We start from the raw sequence: 21,592 nt of genomic DNA, 5'->3' as shown, positions 1-21,592 counted from the left end.
ACTTGGTCTAGATGATTTCTCAAATCCCTTCAAGATCAAAATCCCAATATCCCATGGGTCTAGTCCTATCTCTGTCTCAGTGGTGTGACCTTAGGCAAATCACCTAAACCCTTTATGTATCTCAGTTCCTTCATCTGTGAAATGGGGTTAATAATAGCACCTACCTCATAGGGCTGTCGTGAGAATCCAGTGAGATAATATATGCAGAGCACTGTAAAAACTTAAAGTGCTCTATAAATACTAGCTGTTATTATTATTCATATTCATCATTTCTTACTGTGCAGTAATAATATTCCATTAGATTCAGCTGTCACAGTTGGTTTTATTCTTTCCCTTAACTGATGAGCATGTGTTTTGTTTCCTATTCTTTATATATAACTGTTTTAGTGTACATCAGACCTTTCTTTTTATCATTTCATTTCTCTTGTAATAAGCCCAGTTTTCATGTAAGTTTTATGAAGTTGTGATCATCTATTGACAGTATATATGCACCTAACAGTAAGATTTCTGTGTCAAAGGATAAGGACATTTTGGTCTCAGTTTTCTTCTTCTTTTTATAAATTTCTCTTTTTATTCTTAAGCACACATACATACACAAAGCAGCATTTCCATATACATGGCAGATCACAGTTATACATGAAAACATGAATCTCAATTTCATATCACTTTTAAATAGGTATATATATACACATATATATTTTAAAAATAAAATAAATTCTACATGCTACTTGCCAAATTTCCTGCTTGTCACTGCATCCTTTAGGGTTTCCTTCTGTTCTCTGCTATGCATTTTAAAAAATGTTTCAATGGTCCTCTTTTGTCATCACTATTATTAATCCCTCGGGCAGCTTGGTGGTGCAGTGGATAGAGCACTGCGCCTGGGGCCAGGAAGACTCATCTTTCTGTGTTCAAATCTAGCCTCAGACACTAACTAACTGTGTGACCCTAGGCAAGTGACATACCCCTGTTTGCCTCAGTTTCCTCATATGTAAAATGAGCCAGAGAAGGAAATGGCAAGCTACTCTAGTATCTTTGCCAAGAAAACCTCAAATAGGATCACAAAGAGTTGGACACAACTGAACAACCACAACAGATTGCTAATCCCTCTGCCCCCTCCTGAATTCTTCCCCATTAACTGAGAAAAAGAAAGGGGGGGGGGAACCTTTCTAATAAATAAACATAGTTAAGCAAAATGAATCCACACAATGGCCATGTCCAAAAATGTATTTCTCTGCACTTTGTTTCCATTCTTTCTCTGTCAGGAAGTAACATGCTTCATTAGAAGTGTCCTCTAGAAACATGGTTGGTCATTGCTTAGATCTGAGTTTTTAAGTCCTCCAAAGTCATGTTCCTGAACAGCATTATTTTCCTTTTCTAAAATGTTCTGGTTCTGTTCACTTTACTATGTGTCAATTGGTACTACCCAGGTTTTTTGCAATTATCTCTTTCATAATTAATTATGTCACAATTATATTAATGCTGATTAACATTATTAATATAATGATAAGAGCAAGAGAGAGAGAGAGAATGGACATAATTGATCTGGGAAGAAGAGATGGGGAGTGGGAGGTAGGGGGTGTCTGTGAAAGGAGACTGGAATCAGATTGTTTTAAGCAAAATAACCTTTAGGGACTTGGAACTAACTGGGGGAAAAAAGTAATAGAGAGAAACACAAACTTAACAACTGTGAACTTAAATGTTAATGGACTAAACTCATCTATAAAACAGAAGAGTGGAGAAATGAATTATAAGACATAATCCAACAATTTTCTTGGTATTAAAACACAATTTAACATGAAGTTACTCACAGTTAAAATGAGGGCTGGAATAAAATTTATCAGGTTTCAGGCAAATCCAGAATGCTCAGCTACATTAGAGTGGGTAGGAAGCTGACTTCCTCCTTGGAGTTAATTAGCAGTTGCTGCTGCCTTCTTTCGCAACAAATCAGTTGCTCTGCCTTCCTGCCTCTCCGGTCTTATTTCCTGCTCTGTCCCCTTGTACTCCAACCAAATTGATCTACTGCATCTCTAAAAAACACCTTAAATTATCCCACTTCTGTGCTTTTGCATAAACTCTTCCTCCCACCCCCAACTGGAATGCTCTTACCTTACTTTCTCCATGTTCAAATAATATTCCTTCTTTAAGATCCAGTTGAGATCTTATCTTCTCCATGAAGCTTTTCTTGACCATACCACCTGGAAATGATCTCTTGGTTTTCCAGATGCTCTTTGTATTTGTAATCTATTCATTGAACACTCACATATGAATCTTTGGACTGGCCCAGGGGTGGGGAACCTGCAGCTTCAAGGCCACATGTGACCCTGTAGCTCCTCCAAACTTCACAGAACAAATCCCAATTAATCTGTAAAACTTGGACTCAGTCAAAAGGCTACACCCAAAGACCTAGAAGGCCACATGTGGCCTCAAGGCCGCAGGTTCTCCACCCCTGGACTAGCCTAAGGTCTATTTTGATCAGTGGTTTCACTAATTTGACCAGCTCAGAACTCGTGCCAACAAACCTTCAATTCCATACAAGTGAATGTAGCAACCATAAATCTAAAAGGAACTCTGCTCTCTTGGGTCCACAATCCCTTGGATCTAATTCCAAGATATTGACTCTGAGGGAAATTCATGATGCAGGAGAATGGGTGCCTAGGATATTTCAGGAGCAGGTTGGGTGCCATTGTAGAATGAATCCAAACATGATCTTCCCTGGAACTTTATTCCTCAGAGGCAAAGATTATTAAGTAGCTTTCCAGCAGGATGGAAAGCAGACAGGTCTAATGGGCAAAGAAGGGGCATTAGTGCTGGGCTTTATCAGCCTGAAGGTGAAGTGACAGATGTGGGAAGTTGAGCTGCGTGATTCCTACAGGTGGATCACCTATAAGGTAATCCTTCCAAGCTTCTGTGAAAGTGCTTCTCCTCGGTGGCAGCATAGAGATCGAAAAGCAGCAGGTGTAACAGCTTCATAGGTTCATAGGTTTAGCTCTCTAAGAGACTTTAGAGATCATTTACTACAAACTTTTCATTTTATATCTATGGAATATGGAGCGTGGAGTAGTGCAGTGACCTGCATAGTATCACATACTCTAAGTACTAAGTGGCAAAGTCATTCAAACCCAGGTCCTCTGACTCCAAATTCAAGACTTTGTATTACACCATGCTGCCTCAGGGTATTCCTCAGGGGCAGCCAGATGATTAGACTTCTAGGCCTAGATTCAGGAAAACCTGAATTCAAATGTGACTTTAGAGATTTACTACATGGATATTCCTGGGTAAGTCACTTAACCTCTGTTTGCCCAGTTTCCACATCTATAAAATGGGGATAATAATAACCTACCTCCCACGGTTGTTGTGAAGCTCAAATGAGATAGTAATAATTGTAAAGTACTTAGCCCAGTGCCTGGTACATAACAAGCTCTTAATAAATGCTTGATTCCTTCCTTCTTCTGCAATTTGTCATCAACTCTTGCCCTTGTTTTAATATTTAACTGATGCACCAAGAGGAAAACCTGATTTTGCTCCATTTAGAGAAAGGTATTGGCTTTCTCAGGTGCCTAAGGTCCCCTAAGAAGTATGGAGGAGGTGGGTCAGTAAGTAGTCAGTGTGGGACTGTTATTATTATTGTTGTTATTATTAGCATGTGCCTTGGCAAAAATTTATGCTGAAATACATAAACTGGAGACTCTTTGCTTTATGAAAGGACTCCAGTTCCTTCAGGGCATTTGAAATAAATTTAATTAACACAAATTTTATGGGCACGTCATTTTTTTTTTTTTTAGAAATGTATCAATGGCAAGAAGCAAGGTCTATTTGGAATGAAGCAAAGCACATGTAAAAAAACACAGCCATTGTGTTCACTCGGGGCTGTTTTCTTTTAGCTTATCCCATGGCACCCACTCATCCAGTTTGGAGACAAAAGAGAGTGCCTGCAGACTGGGGGCTGAAAGAGAAACAGCTGTTTGTCTGCGGTTTTCCATGTGGATCAACTGGGGGTGTTTGTTGGAATCCAAGATTGCATATTTAGATAAAGGGACAACTATGTTGGATTTTTTTTCCTGGAGAAGTTATATTAACACCATGTTAAGGTCATTACAGTCCAACTAGAGTTGGACAATTCTTTTTTGTTTCTTCCTGCCACCCCCAGCACATTGCATGTACAGTGCTGCTTCATACGTAGTCCCTTAGAGAGAGAAACAGAATGCTCTGGTGGAAGGAAGGAAGGAAAAGCCACCATGCAGGTACGGACCAAGGCTTTGCTACCCCTACTGAAATGATCTTCATTCCTCCAGAGGCTTCAGTTATAGCAGCCCACTCTGCTATTCAGGGGGATAAAGGAAGAGCCCCAGACCACAGATAATCCACTAACATAGGCAATTTAGGGAATTGAACATGCAAATTGTATAGAATGGGCCAAATCCTTCACTCAAGATCCCAAATGATAGAGGGGTTTTGTTTTGCAACTTTTGTCTCCAAGGAGGAGCAAGGTGGATAAAGCTTTAAACTTCCCCAGGACACCCCAGAGAGAGCTAGCGGTGATCATCAGACATGCCATCATCTGAAGATGTCCATGAGGGGAAAACCTGCTACCTCCTTTGAATACCTGTAGTGAGGGGGAACGTCTCCAGAGGTTCTTTTGATCAGCTCCATTTATTAGGGAATTTGTCCTTTTACATTAAGCTAAAATCTGCCTTTGCAGCTTTTACATATGGCTACCAGTTCTTCCCTCTGCCAGCATGAAGAAAAAAATCTGATCCTTCTTTAGTCTTCTAAGTACTTAAAGTGTACAGCGGTAGATTAAAATTGAAATCCCAATATAGGATATGCCACCCATAAGGGTGGTGAGGGAGGACCTGAAGCCTGTGGGAAAAAAAAAAAATAAATGTTCTGGTATCCTTAGCTTCAGTAGCCCTGGCTCTGTTGAACTCTAGGCACAGGGTCAAGGAGATAAGGTGTGGCCCCAAGGACAACCTCTGGGGAGAGAGTCCTATTTATGCTTTGATTAGCATGTTCAGAAACCCAAATGTCTAGCTGGGGGTTTATGAAGAGACTTCAGCAGAACTAGCTTTAGGTGCCCTCCCCCATACCTGGTATTCTGGATTTGAGAGGCTAATTCCAAGGAGTGGAGGCATGATTAGACTCTCCTGCCCATTTTCCAACATTAAGCAGCTAAGGCTCTCTAAATGTGATAAACATTACCCCTGAGCCACTAAAAAGTGAAAGCAATACCCAATGCACACTTTTCAAATGTTCTGGTAAGATTTATTGAAGGATGAGAGTTATTGAAGAAATGAGTTATAGCTGGCCAAATCTTGGGTAGATAACGAATACGGGGGAATGTGAGAGCTAACAATAACTCTCTCAGGTGCTTCCAGAGGAAAGGCAAGCTCTTCCAGGCTTGCGAAGTTTCTTTGACAGCCTCTTTCATACCACTGCAAGTCAACAGTATCTGTGTGAGGGTCACAGGATGAGTCTTTGATGGCAATGTGATTTGAGACTGGGTTGTCGCTACAAATGTAATGAAAAAGCCTCCACCCCTGAAATTAGTCCTTACTAACGGTGACCTGCCCCTTCAAATATTCCTGGAAACTTATCAGTACTCATTGGTCAAGCCTGAGCTTGTAGACGGTCTTTTCTGCAGGTTACTTGGCAAGGACACGTGAATCTAGCTCACAGATAGTGTTTTCCACACTTATGTTTGGTCCTAGAACCAACTTGGTTCCTATTCAAAACTTTCAAAAGCCTTAGTTGTAGTTATCTGGAAAGATGCCTTTGGTGGATTGGTTCGCATAATTACCCTAATGGTGGTAGGTGGCCATTGGCGTGGTATGACATATAGGAGGTGGCAGTCCTTTTAGGATGGATGGTTTACCCAGCTTGAATACTAGTAATATCCAGAGAACAACTTGATATCCTTTCTACAGGCTTAAAAATTCATAAATCAGCACTTCAAATTACTGGGTGGGTCACGGCAGTCAAATTAAGGCACTAGCTGATGGAAAAAGGCTAGGCCCAGCTTCTCCCATGCCAAAAATCTAATGTCTAGATAAGCCAGACCTCTGAGTAGTCAGAAAAGGACTAGGCTAGGACTGAGCAGCCTATTTATTGGATCATTGGGTTTAAAGTTGGAAGGTATCTTAGAGATTATCTTATTTAACTCCTTCATTTTATAGCTAAGGAAACAGAGGATTCAAACCCAGATCCTTTGACTCCAAATTCAGTATTCTTTCCATTTTGCAATGCTGCCTTTTTGCAATTTTTGAGAGTTAATATCTAGGAATTGTGAACTCGTTGGCAGGAAACTGAAAGACTTACTGGGTATTTGAATTATTGCTGATGATTGACGGTAGAGGCTTTAGAACAGAAATGAGTTTGTGGGAAAATTAGCAGCTAGCTAAGAAGTTATTGTGAGAAATTGAGATTTAGTTTTCTGGGCTGTGGATTAAGATATAAGAGTGGGTCTTGGCCAGGAATAGGCTCTTTGCCAGCAATGAAGTGCATCTAATGAGGACCGAGGAAAAAATGGATTTGCCTGGAGACTTATTGGTCTGATTCAAAGGACTTTAAGTAAATGGAGAATGAAAAAATTGCCCAGATTTCCCTGCCAAACCAGATACTAAAGGGAGCAACAGTATAACAATGGAAGAAAAATAGCAGTTGAGGTTTCTAGTAATTCTTAGGAGAATATAATGATAATTATAACAAGGAAGAGGAAGCAAAAGCAATAATCATGGTCTCAGAGATGTCTGCAAATTAAAATGCACAAAACCAGAGATTTTAATGTAAAGAGGAAAATATGAACTTGCAAATATCATAGAGACTTGTTGGGCTATGACTGATAGCTATAATATGCCAGTGGAAGAGTAGACCCTTTCTAAAAGGACTAAGGTGGATTGAAAGGGATTGGTAGAATAGTAGTGTATATTGAGAAATAACAGTGTTGTATCCTTTTCTAATGAGAGGTAGCATGGTGCAATGGACAGGGAACTAGCTGGCCTAGGGAGCTAGGAAGACTGAGCTTCAAATCCTACTTCTTTTTAAAAAAAATTATTGAATTTATTTTTTTTCTTTTTAAACGGTATTTTATTTTTCCCAATTACATGTAAAGACAATTTTTAACATTCATCTTCTTTTTTATTTTAAAAATGTTTTTCGAGGCAATCAGGGTTAAGTGACTTGCCCAAGGTCACATGCCTAGTAAGTGTCCAAGACTAGATTTAAACTCGGGTTCTCCTGACTCCAGGGGCTTTATCCACCTCACCACCTAGCTGCCCTTTAACATTCATTTTTAAAAATAATTTTTTGAGTTCCAAATTTATTCCTTGCTTCCCCTCCCCCTTCCCTAAGATGGTAAGCAATTTGATATAGGTTACATATGTGTAATGCTGATATGTGTATGTTGATATAGATTATGTATGTGTAATCATGTAAATGTCCCTATTGGTCATGTTGTGAAAGAAGAAACAGACCAAAGGGGGAAAAAACACACACATACACACAAATAAAGTGAAAATAGTATACTTTGATCTGCATTCAGACTCCATCAGTTCTTTCTCTGGATATGAATAGCATCTTCCATCATGAGTCCTTTGGAATTGTCTTGGACCGTTGTATTACTGAGAAGAGTTAAGTCATTCATAGTTAATCATCACACAATGTTGCTATTATTGTGTACAGTGTTCTCCTGGTTCTGTTCACTTCACTATGCATGAGTTCATGTAAGTCTTTCCAGGTTTTTCAGAAATCTGCCTGCTCATCATTTCTTATGGCACAATAATCTTCCATTACATTCATTTATCACAACTTGTTCAACCATTCCCCAATTGATGGGCGTCCCTTCGATTTCCAATTCTTTGCCATCACAAAAAGAGCTGCTCTAAATATTTTTATACGTGTGGGTCCTTTCCCCTTCAAATCTTGTTTCTGACACATACTGCCTATGTCATCCTGGACAAGTGATTTAATCTCTTATTGTTCTAGGAAACACTCTAACTCTCTAAGTTGAAGAGAAATTCATGACCTTTATTGATAGAGGGAGCTTCCTCTTCCAGGAATGAGTTTCCTGTATCAGTGAAAGCATAGGTCCTTCTTCTAATGCCTCATCATTGTATAGAGATAACCTTGGCTTCTCAAAGGCTGTGCCATCATAGTGAAAGCTCTGGCATGTCCTTCCAAACTAGAAATGCTTTGAGTATGTATGTATTGTATGTATGATTAGATGTTATACTTATTATCTAGAAACCAGCCTAATTAAATTCATGGAAGTTTATCACCAGGTTGCCTGTGCAGGTTAAGTCCTGATAACTCCAACCAGCAATGATCTCTTCACCTCATTGCCAGCTATGATCCTTATGATTATATGCATTATATGAAATATAATTCACTAAAAGTAGAACATTATGTTATTTTACATTGTTATATTACATTATATTATTTATGTTATATCCACCAAGAAGTCCAACTTGGGTGCTTCATTGTGGCATCGAAGTGATCCTGAGTTCTTGAAGGTGACCCCAGTAGAGTGTAAGATCTAGTAGGTACTATCAGGCTGGAAAGACTTTGAGTACAGGTTTGATGATGGGCCATCATATAAGTACTGCCATAGCTAAGTTTGGAGAGGCTTTTCATTGGGTTGACTGAGGCTGATAAATATTCAGCACCAGCAACTGTTAAAGATTATCTACAAGGTTGTTAAGGGCTTGTGATCTGTGTCAGTTCTTGAAGCAGATATGGTCCTGGGTCGATGTGGACAAACCTAGAGGAAGGAGCATGATACAGTGATATATACAGTGATATGGGTGAGGATAAAAGGAGGGGAAAACATAAATGATATCATGGTGTGAGTCTGCTATAAACCTCCACCAGGCCAGGAGGAAGACATGGGTAGGGAATGCCTACCATAGAACCCAAAACTGATACAGAGGCAGGATCTGGCAGTGTTGGGAAATTCAGTCATCCAAACATCTGCTAGAGAGAGGATTTCTGTTTGTTTTGGGGGGAAAAAAACCACTAAAGCAGAACATCTGATAAGCCTCTGATTTGCCCTGCTGATCACTTCATCTTTCAGAAAGTAGAGGAAACATTACGGGGAGCTGCTCTTTCGGATCTGACTGTAACTGGGTAGACCTGGTTGAAGTGGAGATTGCAGAAACATTGAGGGAAGCGATGATGCCTTCTTAGCATTCATAGTAGAGTGGACAGATTTCAAAGTCAGAGAAAATATAGGCAAAAATTTGTGGCCTGGGACCTGCCTACTAAAGGGGAGGTCAGCTAAAGAGAGCTAAGAAACTCTCGTGAGCAAAATTCTGATGATACAGTCACAAATAATTCCATTAAGGAAACAAAGGGAAAGGGGCCTAAATGATGTGACTACATAGGAAGCTCGTTTAAGAGCTCGGATTTTAAAAAACTAAGTATAGGAAGTAGAATTAAGGGCAGTTTATTGGGAATGAATACAAAAATTCGGTCAATATTAGGAAGACTAAATCCAAGAATGAACCGAGGCTTGTGATAAGTGCCAAGGACAAACAAAAATGGCATTTTTTGCCAATGTTGGGATTAAAGGGAGGAACAAGGGGAAAAGAGACTCTTGACTTAGAGTAAATAGGACAATGATAATGGAAGAGCAAAGATAGCTATTCAGCTCTTCTTCTGCTCCTCTTTCCTGCACCAAGAAAGATACGCTTAAGACTGGGAAGGATAGAATAAAATTGGCAAAATTAGCAAGTTGAGAAAGTAGATGATCCTTATGTACCATTCTGGAATATAGGTAAGGCAGATCCTATTACCTTCATTCTACAGAGGGGGAAACTGAGGCCCGAAGAAGTTGTGGCTTCCCAAGGCCGTACAGATAGTAGTTATTAGCAGAGGCAGAGTGAAAACCTCTCTCCCTTGGATTAGTCTCCTTTTTAATGAACCCATTAAGTTCCCTTTGCATTACCCCCAAGAGAAGTAAAGAGATGGCAGAAGAGCACCTACCTATCCATAGCTGAGGTTGACTTAAACTAATCACAGTTTATGATACTGAAAGATAGGATTGCCAAGCCATTGTTAATGATCTTTGAGAACTCATGGAGATCAAGAGGAGTATTTTGAGACTGGCAATTGCCAAAGGTCTTGGATTTGGGACTGGTTAAACAATTTGATCCAGAGAGTATTGGCTAATATATCAGTATTAGCCAGGAGTGGATTGCCTGGTAGAGTTCCAGTCGGCTGTGTTCAAAACTGTTATCACTGGCCTGACTGAAGTCATCAATGACATGCTTATCAAATTTGTGGATGACTCAAAGCTGTAAGGGATTGGTTGGCTTGATGATACCCTGAAGGATGGAACTGGCAATCAAAAGGACATTTCGCAGCTTAGGATACTGAGCTAAATCCAAGGAGATGAAATTTGATCTCTGGGAATGTAAAGTATTGAGCTTAGGTTAAGAAAAATCAACTACAAAAGTACAGGATAAAGGAGCACCATGAGGGAACAGTTCTTGAGAAAAAGACTTGGACGTTTGAACAGGTTGCAAGCTCCATATGAGTCAGCAAAATAACATGGCAGTCAAAAAACTAATTTGTTTTCATTCTGTATTATTGGAATTATAGTGAAGTATAACTTCCTGAATGAGAGAAATGCTAGTCCTATTTTACTCTGACCAGGCCAGATGATATCTGGATTATTATGCTTGGATCTGGGTAGCATATTTTAAGAGAAGGTAAAGCATGATCAGGGACAGTGACCAGGATGGTGGGTTGACTAACCATACCATGAGAGAAATAGTTGAAGGAATTGTGGGCTTAATAGAAAAAGCACTGGATTGGAACCAGAAGCCCTGGGTTTGAATTCTAGATCTCTTATTTAATACTTGAGTAACTTTGGACAAGTCACTTAGACTCTGTGTGTCTCAGTTTCCTCATCTCAAAAATAAGGTGTTTAGAGTGGATGATTTCGAAGGGCCTTTTCAGCACTAAAATTCTATAGTCATTCTGATCTTAATTGAGGATGGTTAAGCCCAAGGGAATGGAGACTTAGGGGAAATATGATAGCTGTCTACAAATATTGGAAGGGTTGTCACGTGGAAGAAGGATTAGTCTTGTTTTCCTTGGCCCCAAAGGGCAGAAGTAGAACAAGGGGGTTGACGTAACAAAGAGGCAGGTTTCAGCTCTATATGAGGAAAAACTTCCTAAGGATCCAAGCTCTCCACCAATGCAATGGGCTGCAACGTCACATAGGAAGTTTGCCATCGTTGGAGGTAGCAATTGACCTAGACGGCCTCTGAGGTTCCTTCCATCCCTAGGCATCTATTGGAAGAAAAGGGCTGGGGGGAGAGTGTCAGTGAAAGTCAGTGTTCTTGGTTCCAACTAGTGATTCCCACCAGAGCACAAAGAAGAAAGATCTTCTAGATATATCTAAAAAATTTTCCATGCCATCTGGGGAGAAAGTAAGTGGTCCTTACGCACAGCTCTGGAATGTAGGTGAGGCAGATGCTCATTTTACAGAGGAGGAAACTGAGGCCCAGAGAAGCTGAAGTTTGCCCAAAGCCACACAGATAGTTACTAGTAGAGGCAGTGTGAAAACCTGTCTCTCTTGGATTAGTCTTCAAACCCATTAAGTTCATTTTGCATTGCACCACCCTGCTTATTGATGATGGTTGAGCTCCTACTACCCACACTCCAAAAGGAGCCCCTTTGAAGAATTTGTACTTGAGACTCCAGCATTTAACTTTTCAGAAGTGTTGGAGAAACCTTCTACTCTCCATGATGCTGCACTGCCTGGGACAACCCGCTCTCATTTTTCAGCTCACCAGTGATGGTATCCGCAGAATGTAAAGTGGGGCAGGGCCTGCTGTGTATTTGAGGATTAACAGATCTTTGCGGGGGTGAGGAGGGCGCCACAAGATGATTGATGGATTTGCATCTGATGCTTTTGACGGAAATGCACTGCCTCCCCATCCCCCTTAGTCCTGTCATCCTCTGCTGTGTGAAGGAGAAGCACTGCTGTTTCTGACTCCAAAATCTGCTGCTGTTATTACTATTTATTGATGTTTCAGGGTTTCTATTTAGAGAAAAGTTTCGATGCTTTTCTTGATGACTTGGTTACCCCCAAGTCCAGGGGATACGTGTCACCACCCAAGGTACAAATCCTTTTTGCCATGACTTTATTTAAAGACAATTAATCTGCTATGAGATTAATCTTCCTAAAACACTGCTGGTGTTCTATTCCATACTTCCTTTGTGCATCTCTCAGGCTCCCTCAGGCCACTGTCAACTGAATAGGAAATTAGCCAAAGTGAACAGAGATGAGCCTGAGTTAGCCAAGACAAATATTTCACTGAGCCTCTCTTACTGAGCCCCAGATCCTGGTGGATCAGAATTTGTCACTGTTACCTCCCAATCATTTTCAAACAAGAGGATTTATAGATATTGGGTAGTTTGGAAATGCCACTGAGGGCACTAAAGGGTTTTTCCTTCATTATCATCATTATCAACAAGCATTTCTTGAGTACCTGTTCTATGCAGAACCCTGTGTTAGATGTTGAGGATACAAAGAGGGTCCATGCTCTCAACTGGAGTCTAATGGGAAAACAGGACATACTTCTAAGAACAAAAAGTAGCAAATATTAGTTGGCAAATAAATAAAAGGGACCATAATGCTACTGGTTAAAGGAGAAAGAGACCTCTCAGTGATAGGTGGCCAGGGAAGGCTTTGCAGAAGAAGCTGGGCCTTGAAGGATGAATAGACCTTATTCAAGTAGAGGGGATTAGGGAGAGTATTCTCGGTAGAAAGAATGGTATGAGCAGAAGAGTGAGAAAGACAATATGAATGATGTATTTGAGGAATGGGGAGCAGACTGCATTAGCCCCAGAGTAGAAGGTTCACCTAGAGGGATGGTAGGAGATCAAGTTGGAATGATGGGTTGGACCAAGGCTGTTGAAGGCTTTGAATGACAAGCTCAGGAATCTGGTATTTATATTTGAGGAAACGAGGCACTATCAGAGCCACAGCTTGTATAGAATAGATGTCTGCCCCCATAGCACTGTGTACTAGAGGTGGGTGCGTGGGCTTCCTTCCCATGCTTCCCCGCATGGTCTGCCCCTGTGACTCATTTCAAAGTCCTTTGATGGCATAGAGCACGACCACTCTTGGCCTCTACTCTGAAACTCCTATCACTATAGCAGCTCTCTTCTGGGGTCCCCTTCTCCCCCACTCTCAAGGGCTCAACAGCCACCCTCCTTGGTTAATGACATGGCCCCTGCCAGGATAATCACCCCTGATGCGGGACCGTCCTCTGCGTTGCTGCACCATGATGTCCTCCATCCCAAGAGATTTTGCTCCAGGTACGGCGGTGGCTTGTTATGGCTCTAGAAGCAATTGAAGGCTTTTGATCATAAGAGTATAGGAAGCAGCGTTTTAGGAAGATTAATCTCACAGCAGATTAATTGTCTTTAAATAAAGTCATGGCAAAAAGGATTTGTATCTTAGGTGGTGACAGGTATCCCCTGGACTTGGGGGTAACGAAGTCATCAAGAAAAGCATTGAAATTTTTTTCTAAATGGAAACCCTGAAACATCAATAGATAGTAATAACAGCAATGGGTTTTGGAGTCAGAAAATCCAAGTTCTTCTCTGGGCTCTCCTCTTACCTGTGTGACTTCAGCTTTCCTCTACTCAGTTTCCTCCTCAGGACACATGATGCAAAGATGACTGAGAGGTGCAGTGGGAAGAGCCAGGACATTGTTTGTGAGACCTGCCTTTATGTGTCTGTAAAACGAGAGAGCTGTCAGATCTGTGAGTTTATGACCAAATGACCCCTAAGGTCATAGCCAGCTCTATTCCATGAGCCTATGATATATTTATGAGCACCTACTATGTGCTTAACGTTGTGTGAGGCATCATGGGAGATACTGATTGAAGTATCATAATACACACATGATCCGTGGAATCTTGGTGCTGGAAGGGACAGTAGAAGCCAATCTAATCCAGAGGAGGAAACTCAGGTCTAGAGAAGTGACTCGCCCAAAGTCATGCAGCTAAGAAGAAGAGTCAGGATTTGAACCCAGGTCCACTCCAGAGCCAGTGCTTGCACACCAGGTTATCCTTGGCCTCAAAGATCTCATAATCCAATTGGAATGATAAAATACATTAAACAAGAGCAGAGCAGGAGAGGAGAGCAATGAAAGCTAGCATGGAAAAGGTGAGCTTTGAGATAGACCTAGAAAAAGTGGAAAGGATTTACATGAGTGACAGGGCTGGGGAGAAGGGGAAGGACAGGGGCATAGTAATTAAAGAATTCTGGGTTAGAGATAAACATGAAGGAAGGAAGAGGGAAATAACCATATTTAAAAGGACAACTGTGGCTTCCTTTTTCAGACAAGACCAACGTCTGAATTTATCTGCTTAACCATATTAAATTATCACAAGGGGGAAAGAAGGGGCTTTCATTTCTGGAGGGAGGGGTTTCAGCAGGGAGAGTTAGGTAGTAATAGTGATGCCATAAAAAAAAGTGTCAATGACATTTTTAAAATACACAGGAGGAGACAGAGAAAAGCAGAGACACATCGCTAATACTGTGTTCAATTTCATGTAGACTTAAAACCAAACAAGATCTACCTAATGGAGAATTTTCACAGGCTGCCTGTAAACACTTTGGACAAATGGTAGTCTGGATTTTCTAATGCATGTGGCCCGAAAACCATATGGCTGTTTCCACTGCAAAGATTTTGAGTGCCTAACCCCCCCAAATGCTCCCATGCTTTCAGTGGCCAAGAGCAAACAATGTGTCGGTTACTCGAATCAGCCGGTGCAGCAGATGATATTTCCCTCTCCCAGGGAGCATCCCAAGGCCAAGGAACAGTGCTGGAGAGGGCCCTATCCACGCTGCTGAGGCATCCAGTTACCGGTGTTCCTGGTGAATGGTTTCTTCAACTGGGGCTCCTGCTTGGCCTGGAAATGTTTAGTCTAGGGATTTTTTCAAGAATTATTTTCACAGTCTCAAGATTTCTCCTCCTGGGCTCTCACAGTGGCTCTTGTACAGGGCAACGAGTCTCAGGGGTTGAAAGGGCTGTGGCCTGAAAGCAGAGAAAGAGCTGGGCTTTCATACTCTGTCCCAATCTTTTCAACTCCCTTTCCTGTATCCTCGAGTTCCCTCATTGCAGGTCATCAGCAGAACACCTCTTTGTCAAGAAAAACTGCGATTCAGGCAGATTCCCTTGAGTACCTCCTCCATCCCTCTCCAAGTGGCCTCTGCCCCCACCCATCATCTCCTCATCTCTCATTTCTTGCTGTGGTGCCCAAGAGTCTTAGGTCACAAGCCCTGGCTGTCCAGATTTCCCTTGCCCCTGCTCTCCACTCTTGCCTGCCTTCCCTGACCCCATATGAACCTATTCCCTCACTCCTTCTCACCCTCCCCCCCACCACATAAATCCATTTCTATCCCGTGTTTCCTAGTCCTTCAGTTCCCTGTCTTCTTCTAGACACAGAGGTTTTTAACCTTTTCCGTATCATGCATCCCTTTGGCAAGTTGATGAAACTTATGGACACCTTCTCAAAATAATGTTTTTAGGGACATAAAATAAAATAAGGTTAATCAATAAACATTTATTAAGCGCCTGCTGTGTGCCAGGCACATAGTACTAAGTGAGGAGGATACACATTCAAAAAGGACAGTTCCTGCCCTCACAGAGCATACAATCTAACGGGGGAGACAATATAAGAAGCAGGAAACGGGGCGAGAGGACCACCGGAGGGTACTTGGCACAGGCATAGGGAGATATTTGTGGAATTGAAAGCAAGCAGAACAGCCAATAGCAAATGAAGTTTCCCGTGATGGAAGCCAATTATACTGAAGTATAGTTACAAAAAATATTTTTAAAATAACAAGTTCACAGACCCCAGGTTAAGAACTCCTGTTTTTGGGCGAGTCTCCGTACTAGTGTGATGATAACTATTAATAGGTTCATGTTACTCTCCAGGGTAACATACATACATTTTTACAAACGCCGTCTGGAAACAATGACTGTTCCTAAAGAAAATTTTGGGGCAGCTAGGTGGTGCAGTGAATAGAGCACCAGGCCTGGAGTCAGGAAGACCTGAGTTCAAATATGGCCTCAGACATTTACTAGCTGTGTGATCCTGGGTAAGTCACTTCACCCTGTTTGCCTCAGTTTCCTCATCTGTAAAATGAGCTGCAGAAGGAAATGGCAAACCACTCCAGTATCTCTGCCAAGAAAACCCCAGATAGGATCGTGGAGAGTTAGACATGACTGAAGCACAACCAAACAACAATGGAAATTTTAGGCATTATAGGACACACCAGGGGCAGAAGATATTTGGATTTTGGTGCTCCTCCAGTGAGGCCTGCTCCACCCACTTGTGTCAAGGGAGGCCCTGAGAGCCCCTCAGGGAGATAGGAATGCGACGAGCTGACTTAAATCACGGCATTAGCCTCCACTTCAGTAACAGGCCTGTGAGTGAATGGTTATTCTTGGCAATGGTGTTCTGGTGCCATGGTGGCTCAGTGGATAGAGCACTGGGCCTGATACCAGGAAGATCTGAGTTCAAATATGACCCAGACACTTACTCTCTAGGTGAACCTGGGCAAGTCACTTGATCTCTGTCTGCCTCAGTTTACTCAACTACTCCCAAGGTGGTTGCGAGAAGCAAATGAGATAATACATATAAAGTGTTTAGTACAGGTTGTGACATACAGTAGGCATTTAATAAATGCTTGTTCCCTGCCTTCCTCCATCCTATGGTCTCCAAAGTGGGATGTATAAGATGATGCATTGGAGTGAAGGAAGAAAATAGAAGAGTTTCTTTGTTTAAATGAGAGAGAGAGAATGAATTTAAACTCTAATAATATTTAACATATGGTTGACAATGGCACCCCTCACTGAGTTGTCTGTCAATCACGTCATGGTAAGCGTGATATCCTGAGGGTAGAATAGGAGTTCCATAACATGGTTAATGAGCGCTGTCACTTGGTTCACTTTCAGCATGTGCTGATACTTGGCCAGATTCTCCCCATCCCCAGACCCCTGGCCCGGCTGAGCCTGGCCCCTCTAGTTATCAGCATGGGAAGAAATACCTATGCAGGTGCTGTACCTCTACGTACACCCTCCTTCCCCCAACTCAGTAGCCACGAAGACCCAAAAGAGAAAGTTCTAGACAACAAAGTTCTTGGCCTTGTCCAGTAGTTCAAAGTCAGAAATAGACATTATTTTGTCAATGGAAACAACATTAACTCTTTGTAGTTTTGCTGCTGCATTGTAAGGACCATGGGACTTTGCCATCTGACTCGAGGCTTAAATCCCCTCTCTATGTTGTGTCCCACTAGAACACAAGCTTCTTGGGAACACACGGGTTCCACTTCTCTGTATTCCCAGCACTTTGGTGTTTTGCACATCACAAGGGCTCAGAAGATGCTTTTTCTTTCATTTATTCATTTCAATTTTCATGTGCCCAGTTAAGTGGCTTTACAGATTATGTGATCTCATTTTAATTACACTGACTCTCACAAGAAGGCCAAGTGGCTTAAAAAGATTCCTTCAAAAAAATTGGAAATTAAAGACAAATAGTCTAATGCTAGAATAGAACAAGGGCAGGCAGGACATTTCTACTCCTAGTGGGATCTTTTTGTGAGCCACATTTAAATAAATTATTTTGAAAATATTATTTTTCATCTCTCATTCTTTTTAATGTCTGTTTTGTGTATATTTTATAATGTACATATATACTAGTCTAGCATGTGTATAGTCTATGATATACTAGTCTAGTAATATGTATATAATTTATAGACATGAATTAAGAAGAAATAAAATAAAAATTAAATGTAAAAAATAAATATATCTATGTTGGCGGGTTTGAAACCCCAATTCCTTACTGATGGCATGACCAATCAAAAAGTATGGAAGAGGGCTGTACTCCAGTGGGGGCTGATCTCTTTCCCTCTTCGTCCTGTTTTGCAGCTGGTGAATCGGCACTTGTATTCAGGAAGTGCAGACCGGACGGTGAAGTGCTGGCTGGCAGACACAGGGGAGAGTGTGCGCACTTTCAGGGCCCACAAGCATAGCGTGAGTGCCCTCAAGTATCACGCCGGCACCTGTAAGTGGCCCTTCTTTTCCCGGCTCTCACCCCCTCTAAGCAGCCTGGGCTATCCTCTCTCACAGAGGGAGGTGGTAAAATGCTTCAGGATCTGAGCTCATTCCCTTTGTTAGACCTTGGAGCACATGACCTGGCTGTCAGATGTCTCTCAGGCCTTGGCCATCGGCTACTCCAGGCACGGCAAACCTGTGGCTTCAAGGCCACATGCCACCCTCTAGGTCCTCTAGGTCCTGTGGCCCTGGCCACAGGTTCCCCACCCCAGTGCTACTCCATCACCACTTTGTAATTAGAAGAGGGAAGCGTACTTAATGCGATGCATAGTTTCAGAGTAATTATAGTTCTTTATGATAGCATGGTGGAAGTGGAAAGAATACTTGGACATTTGAATCAGGATAAAAATCCTGCCTCTGATAACTTAAGAGCTGTGGGAGTGTAGATACTGTCACTTAACCCCTCTGAGCCTCAGTTTCTTCTATAAAATGATACAATAATACTTAGGCTACCTACCTCACAGGGGAGTTGTGAAGAAACCATACTGGTAAACCTTAAAGTGCTATAAAATATATGGTTTATATATTTTTGTATATTTCTATAAATTTTTATATTCTATATAATATATAAATATATTATTTTATATGTTTATATTAAATTTATATAATATATAAATATATCACTCTATATATTTATATAAAATTTATATTATATATTATTTTATATATTTGTAGAAATATATCATAACTACCCAGTAATTTTTACATCCTATCATTGTTTCTAGTTCTTAATCAGTTACTCCTTGGGGGAGGAATATACTGGAAAGTTTTGTTGTTCACCACTACCCTTGGCACAAACTTGCAGCTAACTCCTGGCAAGTGGCTAGAAGTTCCTATCATGTGTTCCCCTTCCCCCTTCCATCCCTAAAGGAATTAGGTGGTGGCTTGGATAGACTTCAGGATCTGCAGTCAGGAAGACCTGAGTCCAAATCCAACTTCAGATACTTACTAGCTGTGTGACCCTGGACAAGTCACCTCTGTCTGCCTCAATTTCCTCATTTGTAAAATGGGGATAATAATAGCACCTACCTCTCAGGGTTGTTGTGAGTATCAAATGAGACATTATTTGTAAAACACTCTGCAAACCTTAATGGGCTATACAAATGCTAGCTATAATTGTTGTCGTCATTATCATTATTGTTATTAGCAAATATTTAAAGATGAAAGTAACCTTGGGGATCATCTGGTCCAACCCTCTCTTTTTACATATAAGAAAACTGAGGCCCAAAGAGGTTAAGTGATTTAGCCAAGGTCACACAGGTAGTGAATGGCAGAGCCAACATTTAAATCCTGACCCTCTGACTCCATTACCTTCTCCACTCTATCGGGCTGTCATCCCATCTTTACCACAACAGAACATAATGAGGATTCCTATATGTTCTGAGCTCCCAAGTTGAAAAGCACTAGGCAAAGATAGAATTCTCATGATTCAGGATCAGAGAAGTGGTGGTATCCTCAGGGCCCCCAAAGAAAACAAACATTTATTAAGCACCAATTACGTGCTGGCGCAGTGCTAAGTGCTTTATCTTCACAACAACCATGGGAAGTAGGCATTATTAACATATCCATTATACAGATGAGGAAACTGAGGCAGATAGAGGTTAAGCAACTTGTCCAGTAGGTCTCAAAGTCTGTACTTGAAGCCAGGCCTTCTGACTTCAAGTCTGTCATGGTCCCCACTCTCCAGAATTTTTCATAGCTTGCCTCTGATAACCTGTCAAACCAACCACCTGTTTGCATGCACATCACAGACACCACACGTCCTATATCTGGGATGGGGTCCTCAAGCCTGCCTGAAATGTTTTTGCTCTCCTGTTCCTTGGTCTCCCTCCTCTCAAAAGCCAGTCCTCCATCCCTATCACTCTCATTCCTCATCCCTGCTGTCCTAACGCCTGTCACACACCCTCTCAGGTTCCCTGCAAGATGTCTGGCTAGACAGAAAAATGATCTTTGGGGTACACCTATGAGAGACCTCTACCACATCCTCACTGCCCCCCCAAGTTGGAGAGGCTTGGGGAGAGGAATGAGGAGGTTGCTGATGAGGTGACGGTGGAATCATAAAATCTATTTTCACAGTCAGAGGTGCAGATGTGTCAGATGGGGATGGTACCGAGTGTCTGAGAATAGAACCCAGACTGCTCTCAAGAGGCAGGGGATCTGACACAGAAAAAGATAAATTGTTCTTTTCTCCTTCCTGTGTCACAGCCAGTGGGTGTGATTGAGACTCTGCTCCCAAACCCCAGTTTAAAAATCAGAACACTCAGCTCCCAGAGGCCATTTGAACAGCTTATGAGGAACTGACTTATGGCTGTAAATCAGATCCACCTTCAGCTGCTTCATGTCACCCCACTTCCCCTATAGCTTGAAGCAAACCTCACTGTCTTTATCCATGACATTCATGGATAAAAGAACCCATGAAAATGGTTCTTTTAAATAAAGGCCCACATTAGGCTGGCCCTTTTACATCCCATCTCTGGCCCTGTGTGGGAGGCACAGAATTCTGTGTTCAGCAAACACTGGTGTGGTACCAGTGGATCTCAGGGCTTTGGGTCAGTTTCTGGTTTGGTTTTTCCAGGAGTGGGAGGCAGGAGGAGTGAAGGATGTTTAATGTACACTCCTGTCTCTTCTCTGCTATTAAAATACTACTTTTCCTTCAAGGCTCAGTGCAAGTGACTAGGGATAAAAGTAAGACAAGAAACCACGTCTTCTGATTGTTGATGTGGAACCTTCCCCATTACATCATGATGCTTTTCATGCCTGGGATAGTAAGAGCTAACATATCACATTCATATGACTCTGTAAGGTTGGTAGAGGAGTCTCCCCATAATAAGTCTGTGGAGATAGCTGGATATAGTGGGACGTAAGGAAGACTTGGAGTCAGAGGAACTTGGTTCGGATCCTAACTTTTCTATTACTGTTGTTCAGTTGTTTTAGTCGTGTCTGAGTCTTTGTGACCCCATTTGGTGTTTTCTTGCAAAGATCCTAGAATGCTTTGCCATTTCCTTCTCCAATTCATTTTATAGATGAGGAAACTGAGGCAAATAGGGTTAAGTGACTTACTCAGGGTCACCCAGCTAGTAAGTGTCTGAGGCTGGATTTGAACTGAGGAAGTTGAGTCTTCCTGATTCTAAACCCAGTACTCTTATCCACTGTGCCACCTAGTTGCCCTTTCTATTACTACTCTTGCTATATTTTCACTAGTGTGTGACTGGGGGCCTAAGATTCCTTATCTGTAAGATGAAGGTGTTAGACTACATGGTCTCTAAGGCTTCTTCCTTCTTTAAATCTTATGATTCTAGCTGGGGGGGGGGGGACAGGAAGGATCATGGTGAGCATGGGGGACCAAATATTATCCCCATTGTGCAGATGAATAAGATTTTTTATCTGCACTGTTGAACGAAACTTTGCAACCCATTCTCACATTTCCTTCTGGCTCTGTTGCTAGGAGG

General features: G+C 41.7%; 1 protein-coding gene across 3 annotated transcripts in view; it reads left to right on the top strand.

The window, feature by feature from the left end:
* Positions 1-21,592, top strand: part of WDR86 (WD repeat domain 86) — a 54,609-nt gene that overhangs the window by 22,064 nt on the left and 10,953 nt on the right. For all 3 annotated transcript variants that reach the window (XM_027840925.1, XM_027840926.1, XM_027840927.1), the window contains exon 5: positions 17,958-18,093. In XM_027840925.1, coding sequence (XP_027696726.1) covers positions 17,958-18,093 — 136 coding nt within the window. The remainder of the gene's footprint in view (positions 1-17,957; positions 18,094-21,592) is intronic.

The sequence above is a fragment of the Vombatus ursinus genome, unplaced genomic scaffold (genome assembly GCF_900497805.2).
Source record: "Vombatus ursinus unplaced genomic scaffold, bare-nosed wombat genome assembly UNPS02014852.1, whole genome shotgun sequence".
NCBI classification, from domain to species: domain Eukaryota; kingdom Metazoa; phylum Chordata; class Mammalia; order Diprotodontia; family Vombatidae; genus Vombatus; species Vombatus ursinus.
The sequence above is the reverse complement of the archived record's forward strand: the minus strand, read 5'-3'. Positions and strand labels throughout refer to the sequence as shown.